The 11452-nt window shown below is 42.8% G+C and overlaps 1 protein-coding gene across 1 annotated transcript; it reads left to right on the top strand.

The window, feature by feature from the left end:
- Nucleotides 1–311: 311 nt before the first annotated feature.
- Nucleotides 312–11452, top strand: pnp6 (purine nucleoside phosphorylase 6; the record flags this gene model as incomplete). Its single annotated transcript, XM_080737228.1, has 4 exons — nt 312–356; nt 5994–6169; nt 7368–7558; nt 11256–11452. The coding sequence occupies 4 exons, from the start codon at nt 312–314 to the stop codon at nt 11450–11452; spliced, it is 609 nt and encodes a 202-aa protein (XP_080593354.1).

Genomic DNA, 11452 nt, shown 5'->3' with positions numbered 1-11452 from the left:
CGGCCTCGCGGACCTGCTGGAGAACAAAGCTGTCTTCCCCTATGAGAAGATTCCACATTTCCCCAGCAGCACGGGTACAGCGTGTTTGTGTGTGTGGTTGAAAGAGAATGACAGGGAAATAGAGAGAGGAGGAAAAAAGCTTAGGTGTGAGTTAGATATTTAGGATAAGATAGCATGTCTGTACAGTATATACCGGTATGTGACTAATTTACAGTGCATGAGCATTCTAATGGCTTTATGTGTGCTATACAGTGCCGGGCCATGCAGGTCAACTGGTGTTCGGAGAGCTAAAAGGCCGTCAGTGTGTCTGCATGCAGGGACGCTTCCACTTCTATGAGGGCCACAGTATATACACGGTGAGCTATAGCTTAGTATTGATACTTGATGACAACTGGAAAACTGACAAATAACTAGCCCATAACTAGAAAGGTGCAATTTGCAAGTCACGAGGAATCCACTGGGAAATGAATTCCGTCTTACCATACTAGTAAGACATCCATATACCAAGACTGGGTGAGGGCCTGGGCGAGGTCGCGCCATCTGTCTTGGCCATATATGGATTCTGATAGTGTGGTTCTCCAGGGCATCATCTGGGATACAATCGCTTTTATGCCCATATATGGAGATCCCTAACAGAATCCCTTTTATGCCCATATATGGAGATCCCTGCTCTGAGTATCTGACATCACTGTGATGTCACCTGTTTAAGCCCATATATGGAGATCCCTGCTCTGAGTATCTGACATCACTGTGATGTCACCTGTGATGTCACAGTGATGTGTCAGGGGAACCACAGTGTCAGGCGTTACGCGTCCTGACGGACGTCTACAGACAAGCTGTGACGGTTCTGATAGTAAACTGCAAACTATGGTCGCAAATAATGGCATAAAAGGGATTGTATGATGTCAAACGTCATAGGTCTATGATGTCACACAAGGACGGAATTCATTGATGACATCAGGGATCTCCATATATGGGCATAAAAGAGACGGAATTAATTTGCAACATCATTGTGATGTCAGAACAGGTCAGCTACAGTATATCCTGCTGAGCTGGGATGAGGTGTCACGCACTGTGACGTACATGTGTCACACACTGCAACACACGCACAGGATCTGGAGGTTTTTTATAGTAAATGCAATTAGATATTGTGATGTCACGTGAAGCATGACCAATCCTGTATTATATTGGCCATTAATTGTCCAATCAGAAAAGGGACAGATTGAGTCCATTGAACTCAAAGGACTTTTGGGGTTTTGGGGTTATAGAAAATGTTACAGAAAACGTCCACTGAACATAATGGACTTTTGGGGTTACAGAAAAGGTTACAAAAAAATAAAAGTTTACTCTAGGTCAAATAAAACTCATTTTTCACACAGGCCTGTTATAGTGACACCAGGAGGTGGATTTTTGAAGGTCTCTGGACCAAAACGTTGCTTTATTAAAGTCTTTTGAGCCCGCAAGTGGTAGTGTGCGGGTCAGTCTCTATAGTAAATAAACAAAAGAGGTCTTTCAGATTGCACGCACATTCCCACTAGGCCAACTTGAACATCTTCAAATCAGCTATAACAACCGGATTTGTGTTTTTACCTATAACTCCACCGGTCAGTGTAAAACATTGTATGCGCACTCCCTAGAGGCCAAGAAAAAACCTTTGCCCTGCATCTACCTTTTATAGCGCCACCAGGAGACCGACTCATGTAAAACAATTTTTTTGACATTACTCCTTCAGATTTTAGCCAAATTTCACACAAAGCGATACACATGATCTCTATAGTCATGTGACCAACCCAGATTTGTTAGATTTTTCATATTCCATCCTGATTGGCTAAGATGACATCTAAAGTTAGCAGGGGTTGTGAATATTGCAAATCATGAACGCAGCGTCCGATTGGGTGGAAAACTGTGTATGCGCATTCACAGTAGGGTGAGGAGGAAATGCCACATTTTTAAATCAGCCTCATGGTGGCGCTATAACAGGCCGAGTCACGTCTTGACCAATAACTGCACCAATCTGCGTAAAACTTGTTTGCACACTCGTTAGAGGCCAAGGTAAATGTCTGGCCTGCATTTTTCAAATCTGCCTTTTATAGCGCCACTAGGAGGTTGACTTATGTGAAACACATATTTTGATGATCACTCAATACCAAACAATGCACGCCCACAACCACCTCACCTGGCGGAGACCTGTGCTCTTATGGATAAACACTTATAGCGACAAACCTAAAGTGCACTTTTAACCAAACTGATTCGGCCACGAATCGGCGGCGGAAAGCATCTGTTGCCGACAGGGAGCTCATCGGCAGGTTTTCGGAAAACTGGAAGACTTGCTCAGTTTTGTTGAGTCGCCCCTGGCCGTCGGTAGGATTGAGGGAGTTGTAGAATGGACCATTCGTTTGCTACTGCTGCAAAACCAAGCCAAAATAATAATTTTTACTCAATAGCATATTCACAATCTCAATTTCCTATACTAATCAACTCCAAAGCAACGCTAGTAATAGTAATGTGTGTTGTATTGGTAAGAGCAGAAAAAAACACTGAGTAAAATCTCCACTTCCCCCATCCGGTTGCCAGATTCTGTGAGTGAAACAAGCGACCAGGTCTATGAAAACAAGACCAAAAGAAAACAACCAGTTTCACCTATTGAGCTCTATTAAATTAGCTATTTTCTAAAAGAATTTTGAAAACTAGGCCAAATAAGCAACTACACTTCAGAAACAAGCCCAAACAAAAGTAACCCACAACTAGCAACATTATAAGAAAACAGGATAAAAGTCGCTTATAACGAGCAGACCTGGCAACACAGTGCGCATGCGCACAACTGCGTACAGTAACTACAGTCTGCGTGCAGTCGGATGGAAAACAATGTGCTTAGTTTTTTGCAGTTCTTTGCAGTTCTTTGCAGTCTGTGAACAGTTAGAAAGAGTCTCCTGTAGTATTTTCGGTGTGGAGGCACCTTAACATACAGTATAGCCTAGTAATAGTATTCAACAAGATGTTATTACTTCTTTATGGGCCAATTGCCAAGTGGATTTGCAAGTGGATTGCATGACAGAGCACCTGGCTTAAGAATAGTAAGAATTCTCAGTTTATTCTTGATATTCTTAAGATGTACAGCCTCAAATTTAAAAGAGGGATGTAATCTCTCACACTAGGACAATGCCTCAATACTATGATGCTCAGAAACATATTGAAATATCCACGAGACAAATGTCTCACACTACGAGACATTTTTTTAATGAATTGGAAGAATACATTCAGAGAGAGTAGTCAACAATACCAGACTCTGATTGACAGACAAAGCAGCTGTCCTGATTCCAATGATGCAAATCTGCTGAGTGAAGGCATTCCAGAGAGTATGGCTGTTCATCTGCTTCAGCTCTGCCAGATTGGAATCATCCAGTCAGTTGTTTATGGAAGTCCAGTACTGATTATGAGGTCCATAACTACTCTTATGATTTCTATTGGCCAATGCCCCTGTAGTGGGCTTTTGGCCCATTACTGTTTCACAGGCTGTTGCACTGCTTACAGCTTTGTTTTAACCTTTTACTATTCTACACTGTCTGTCTGTCTGTCTGTCTGTCTGTCTGTCTGTCTGTCTGTCTGTCTGTCTGTCTGGGGCGGGGGTCAGCAACCCGCGGCTCTAGAGCCGCATGCAGCTCTTTAGCGCTGCCCTAGTGGCTCCCTGGAGCTTTTTCAAAAATGTATGAAAATGGGAAAAAAAAAAAATGTAATGATTTTTTTATCGTCACTGTCGGGCAGAAACCTTTAATCTCCAAGTTTCAAATTTGTATTTTTTTTTTTGCAGGGCAAAGTAAAGCTTCTTCATACGAGACTGACGCACAAAAGTAGTGAAAACAGCAGATCTACAAGCACACAACGCCTCGCACCGCGAGGCGTTGTGTGCTTGTAGATCGGCTGTTTTCACTAGTTTAAATCATTTTTTAAATGATAAATACAAAACAACGTTTTGGACATACAAGGTTTCCACCCGACAACGACGATATATAAGGCTTTAATATTTTTTTCGCGGCTCCAGACAGATTTGTTTTGGGGTTTTTTGGTCCAATATGGCTCTTTCAACATTTTGGGTTGCCGACCCCCAGACTCTGGGGGGAATGACAAAGCTGATTTAAACTCTTAAGCTGTGTACAGGTAGCATTTTGGCAAGACACAAATTTAGGGCGATGGGCCAATGGGATCTGTAGTTGCAGTCTCGTAGCCCATGTTGTGGTTTTATTGGTTGTTGGTGGGTTTTCAGGGAGACATAACAAGCTCTGAGGAATCAGGAAGAAAAGTGAACGCCGATTGTGACATGCTTTTGGCACACATCAATGCATGCTGGCGGGGACATTTACCGTATATAGCTACATGGTTGAATGATCACCTTGTGAGGCACAGGGATAGTCAATCATCGGTAAGAAAACAACCCAGTGCGTGCATGTTACTATCACAACAAGTGTGGCCTTTGGGCTCAATTGACTATAAAGATAGGCACAATAAACATGAAAACAAAGTACAGCCTCATAATACGCCAGAGGTATGGCAATCCTCTATCCAGCTGAGGCCCTAAATATGATGTTTACTACATTAAATTGAACATCACAATGGTTAACTACATGATGACACTGAACTTAAATGAACTCTGAACGGCTGACAGTAGTAGTTTGTTCTACTTGGATTTCTAGAGCATTGTGTTAGCTCAGTGGGCTGATGAGTGTATGTGTTTGGAGTGACACTATGGGCTCAAACACTGTGAACTGTGTCACATGACTCTCTCTCTCTCTCTCTCTCTCTCTCTCTCTCTCTCTCTCTCTCTCTCTCTCTCTCTCTCTCTCTCTCTCTCTCTCTTTTTTTTCTTTTCTCTCTCGGATGTGTGCACCACACTTTGCCAAATGAAGCAGAAAGTCCTTAAAACCTCAATTATCTTTGGATTATCTACAGAAGGGTCATTTTTTACTTAAAAGTAGATGGTTTGTGGTGCATTGCTCCTTCTTGTCTTAAACGCAGATGAAGGCCTGAGGAGCCGAAATGCTTCCATTAGTTAGACTGCTGCTGCTGCAAAAAAACGTCTGATGTGAATGCAGATTGTGTCTTAAGATTGTTCCCTCTTTTCACCAGACAAGACTCTACATTGTGTACTAGGCTACTAATCTGTAATAATAGTCGGTACCCAGTATTTGCTGGGTTATTAGTGGAAAAGGTTCTCTCTTTCCCTCTCTCTTTCCCTCACCCTCATGCACCCTCTCACTCCCCCCCCTCCCCCCCCCCTCCCCCCTCTCTGGTGCCTCTCTCTCTCTCCACCTCTCTCTTCCCCTCCCACCGTCTTTGCCATTGAGCCATATCTGGAGGACGGACACAAACTCACTGTATACTCATTTCAGTGAAAGTTGCTCACCCAGCACGTACTCCCCTAGGAAAACCTTCCTTCTGGGGTTTGGGTCCACTGGTGGTTTGATGACATCGTGGTCCCATTCGTATGTCCTTTGCGGTACACAGTATCTCTTAAGTCACGTCATCTATATGGATCAGTCCCATCATTTCCCATATTCCCTCCTCATTGCCTACCATTGCCTTCTAAAGTTTATCTCCCGATTAGGGAGTCTTGCTGGTTTATCTACGTCACAAACTACTTCCATGTGCGTCAAACCCATTGGTCGAGCCCAGCGTGTTCACGTCCAAGTTTTGGGCCCAAATCGGTGCAACATTGCACATCTGGGCACTTAGAAATCCTGGCATCAAGCATCCCCCAGCCCGTCCTGGGGGCTTGGTCTTCCCCCCTCTGACTGAACATTAACCGTTGCCTCACAACACCGATTTGCACTGAAGTCAGTCAGGCATGTCCGGTCCATACATGGGCATATTTGCCGATTCGAGCTGACATCTGGCATGTCCTGTCAAAATGGGCCTATTTGCGTTTATGCTAGAGACAAACAGACAACAAACGCCTGCCACAAGTTGATATATAGTATATACATGTTCCTCTTCTCCAGGTGGCATACCCAGTACGCGTGTTCTTTCTGCTGGGTGTGGAAACACTCATCGTGACAAACGCAGCGGGAGGCCTCAACAGCAGCTTCAACGTGGGTGACATCATGCTCATTAAAGATCACATCAACATGCCAGGCTTTGCTGGGCAGACCCCACTGCGTGGGCACAATGACGAGAGGTACTGTAGGTCATACACACACACACACACACACACACACACGCACACGCACGCACGCACGCACGCACGCACGCACGCACGCACACGCACACACTTCAATCATTCATTTATGCCCACATAAGAGATACAATACAAGGACACACCTATTACAAAGTGCTGTAAAAACTATGTCAGCAAATCCTGGACAAATATCTAATACCCACACACACCATTCAAGGGTACAAGTAACAACGCCTTGGCATTTTCTGGCGACTATACCGATAGTAGAAGAGATTGCACAGAATTTTGCTGTTTAGCTGCTTTTTTTTGGCATCCCAAGTTGTTGGAATCCTCTTACAACCAACCTACCGGTATGTAAATAGTTTGCACCTGTAGCCTAGCTCTGTGATGGTTCGTAGGAGTGGCTGGTATTTAATGACTTTGGTCATAAAGGCTTCCTCTAAGCTAGAATCAAAGGTACAGGCCACTTCAAGAATGGAAACTGATTTGTCTCCTTCATTGACAACAACAACATCGCTGACAACATCTGGTGTATTAGCAGAGAGATGTGCAAAGATTTCAGGATTTTCATTGCAGAAGTTTGACACAGGAATGTGTCAAACACACACACACACACACACACACACACACACACACACACACACACACACACACACACACACACACACACACACACACACACACACACACACTTTAAACACCCTTTTAAATAAGGGGTTATGTAACATACATGCATCCAACAACATAATGTTTGTTTTAACAACATAATGGGTCCCCAAATTATTTTGGTGGGTCCCCAGATGATTAGCTTAATATGAAACATTGTTTGCTCACTCAACAGTAAACAAACCAACATAAAGTTTAAGTGTATAGAGGGTATCTGCACATTTCTAAAGTGACAATTTAAGTACTTTCTAATACCTCTAAAATGACAAATTAAACATTGGCTAAATTGGCAAATATTAGAGGCAGAAATTGTGAAAATAGCTGATCTACATGCTACATGAGCATTTAGATCAGCTATTTTCACAATAGAACCGTGTTATTGTAATGCCTCAACTCTTAGTGCTCGTCAGGGTTGGCGGTCCCCAGTTCAAATATGATTATTTTGGGGGTCACGGCCTGAAAAGGTTGAGAACCACTGTTTTAAAGAAGGGGTTTATGTAACATGCATCCAACAACATAATGTTTCCCTCAGGTTTGGAACGCGGTTCCCCGCCATGTCGGATGCATACGACCGTGAGCTGAGTGCCCTGGCCAGACAGGCAGCCCAGGAGCAGGGCTGCGGTGCCTTCTTGCAACAGGGGGTTTACTGCATGCTGGGTGGACCCTGTTTTGAGACCATCGCAGAATGCAAAGTACTGCGGCTACTGGGGGCAGACGCTGTGGGTTAGTATGGCTGCCGCGTACACTCACTTAAAGGGATATTGACACACTGGAAGGGCAAGGTTCTGTGCAACACAAGAACCACATTTCGTCGTCGTCCGGTGGAAACCTGGTATATCCAAAAGCTTCCTTTTTTTTGTTATTATTCAAAAAAATATCTACAATCTACAAGCACACATGAATGCCTTGCGGCGCGAAGCGTTGTGTGCTTGTAGATCTGCTATTTTCACTACTTTTGTGCGACACTTTTGTGTGATGAAGTAGGGCTTTAATTTACAACAAAAAAAAACATACAAATTTGGAGCTACGAGGTTTCTGCACAAAAGTGACGATGTTCAGTTTAGCAACACACCACACTGTACGCAACACACCACACTGTACAACAACGAATATGAAAGGGTTGTTTACACAGAACAACCATAGAAATTCAACCTTCTTTGACATTCAGAGCTGCTGAGCTAACATCATAGAGGCAGCTTCTGCTTTGAATGACTAATCATAATGGTGCAGCCAAATGGAACTCTGAAAAATTCATAAGCTCAGAGATTAATATCCAGTGATGGGCAGTAGCGAGCTACAAGTAGCGACGCTACATAGCTTAACTACATTTTTCAGTAGCGTCACGGTAGCGCCGCTCGTTTTGAACCAAATAGCTTTTAGCGTAGCGGAGCTATTTTTAGACACCAGTAGTGACGTAGCGTCCACCAAACGCTACACGTTACTAATAAAGGTTGTGCGCAAAAAAGAAAAGAAGAAATCCCAGGAGAAAAGCCATGGTACAGCCTGTGCACAGTGCACATGAATCACAGCTCGTTTTATACTTCTATAGTACAGCGGTGTCATTTGCAAAAAAGGACAGATCTACAAGCTATCAACGCGTCTCGGCTCGGCAGGGTGTTCGCTTGAAGATCTACCCTTCTTTTAGTTCCATGGCTCCTCCCCAATAGCAAGAAGTCACTGCTCTCTGTCTGTCAGTGTCTGCACCGGTGCACTCACTGCACACAGAGAGAGACACGGAGAGACGGAGGGATATGGAACTAAACATACACAGTGAAACTAAAGTTGTTTGCAACGTTTGCAATGTTAGAACTTCACTCGTTATAACTTTAACCAAATGCGGGTGAAACAGTGAAGGGGACACCGCGCCGCATGATAGAGTGCAAGGAACGTCGGACTCGGACTGGACATAACTCGCATATCGATCAAAAACAACCATTCGCACCTCGTTTAAAAAGCGTGCCTCAACGACGTGAATTAACATAAGAATGAGCCATCGGCTGGATGCATGTCTGATCCATTGTGTGACCTGCTAAATTAGTGCTAAAGGTTCTGTTCTGTCTAAAGCAGAGATGGAAAAAGTACTCACAATTTGTACTTAGTAAAAGTATCAATACTTCGCTGTAGATGTAGGCCTACCCCATTACAAGCGAATGTCCAGAATTCAAAATGTACTTGAGTCAAAGTATGAAAGTATTGGCATCAAAATGTAGGTCTACTTAAAGTACCAAAACTAAAAGTAGGCTACTAAATGTTTGAAAATAGCCAAGGAAGGTATAAAATAGGGCTAAAGTGGAATAATGTAGTCTATATTTTACAATATAATCTTTCATAGCTGTAAAGTAACTAGTAACTAAAGTGTTCAAATAATTGTAGTAGAGTAAAAGTACAATATTTGGATTTGAGATGTAGTGAGTAGAAGTAAAAGTACTGAAAACTTGAAATACTCTGGAAATACTCAAGTAAAGTACAGATACCTCAAAATTGTACTTAGTGTAAGTAGGCCTACAGTAAATCTACTTTACTTTACACCACTGGTCCGAAGTAGTCATAGTAGAACGTTACACTCAACTCACCATTTATCTGCACTACAGTACAAAATGAATTGTAGGCCTATAACATGAATCAATTCAAATGAGAATGTTACTATACTTACTAAGTAACTGACTGACTGACTTGACTGTCTGTCTGTCTGTTTATCAGCATAAAGATTATCCATCCATCCATCCATCTTATCAGCTGTTTCGACAGCACACAGATCAGGGCACTCTTTTGTCCACAGCTAAATGACAGTGAAGTGGCAATTTAAGGACCTTTTAGACATTTTTAATACCTAAAAAATACAAATAAAATACCAAAACTGCATCAAAAGTTAGCAACTATAAAAACTGGTCAAACATTGGCCAATTTGACAATATAGTGAAAGAGGCACAACTTGTGAAAATGGCAGATCTACAAGCTCGAAACGCCTTGTGTTCCGAGGTGTTGTGAGCTTGTAGATCTGCTATTTTCACAATAAATCGGTGGAACAGAGTGAAACTAAATGTAATGCCTCAACTCCTAATTCCAATTGCTTGTCAGGGTGGGGTCCCAAATTCAAATAGGATTTTTTGGGGGGGTCACAGCCTGAAAAGGTACACATTTAATTTAAAAAAGTAAATGAAAGGATGAAACAAAAAGCTAGACATGAGGGCTTTTTTCCAGTTTTATAATAATCAATTGAACTGAGCATTTTTTGCCTGACTATTTGTTTGGTGGAAAGTTGCACTTGATCATGAAGTTGATTAAAAAAAAAAAAAAAAAAAAATAGCTTTGTTGTAGTTAGCTACTTTTGCCGTGTAGCTTGTAGCTTGCTTTGCTACATTTTCTGTGGGTAGCTTCGTTGTAGCTTAAGCTATATTTCATCAAGAGTAGCTTGTAGCTTAGCTTACTACATTTTCCAAGTAGCTTGCCCATCACTGTTAATATCTTGGTACATCATTACCCAACTGTAAAAGATAAAGACGTGTTTTCACCCAAAATGTGCTAGTCTTCACAATCCAGTTCCACGTTCTTTCGTGCTCGTAATTAGAGGTCCAACCAAACCAATTCCAGGGAAGTCATCTGAGTTCATGTTTATTATTGTCATGTTGACAAAGCATCTTTTCCATCTTTCCCTTTTCTCTCAAGGCAAACTCCACTTTCTATGATTGTGTGTGTGTGTGTGCGTGTGTGCGCGCGTGTGTGTGTGTGTGTGTGTGTGTGTGTGTGTGTGTGTGTGTGTGTGTGTGTGTGCGCGCGCGTGTGTGTGTGTGTGTGTGTGTGTGTGTGTGTGTGTGTGAGTTACTAGGGCCCAAGGTGGAGGGGGCTGGAATAATTTTATACTTTAGCCATTGAGAAATAGCAGATCTACAAGCTCACAGCGTGGCACCGGGTGCTGCGCTGCGAGCTTGTAGATCTGCTATTTTTGAAAAATGTGTGAAAATGTGTGCAAAACTGTACTGAATATATGTATTTTTAAGCGAATATTTGTGACTCAAATTTTGCTTCTGGTCCCTGGAACTAAATATTTTGAGATGGGGGTCCGTGGACAAATACATATCATTTTGGGGGTCCTTCACATGAAAGAATTTGAGCACCACTGACATTAAAAAAAAAGGATTTGAAATATTGAAAGACTTGCACACATGTTCACGATTTTTCAAAAATAGCAGATCTACAAGCTCACACCGAGCTTGTATAGCTGCTATTTTTCAATAGTTAAAGCACAAAATAATGCGAAATAATGCGTTCTAGTGGGTCAGACCCCCTCCCCCTATGAAGAACATTCATGGGGGGCCCGCAGTGAATCCTTGTACCCAGGGCCCAGAATTTGGTGCGACACCCCTGCGTGTGTGCATATAGTCAGTGTATAAAAGTAAACGTCCTCCTTCCCTCTCTGCAGGTATGAGCACAGTCCCAGAGGTGCTGGTAGCACGCCACTGTGGCCTGCGTGTGTTGGGTCTGTCCCTGATCACCAACATGGTAGTGACCGACTACGCCAGCCAGGAGAAAGCCAACCATGAAGAGGTACTGGAAACAACTCGCCTTCGAGCTCAGGACCTCCAGAGGCTTGTTAGTCATTTCATAGCCAAGATCTAA

Source organism: Nannobrachium achirus (genome assembly GCF_963921795.1).
Source record: "Nannobrachium achirus genome assembly, chromosome: 11".
NCBI classification, from domain to species: domain Eukaryota; kingdom Metazoa; phylum Chordata; class Actinopteri; order Myctophiformes; family Myctophidae; genus Nannobrachium; species Nannobrachium achirus.
Note: the sequence above shows the minus strand (reverse complement) of the source record. Positions and strands in the feature narration are given on the sequence as shown.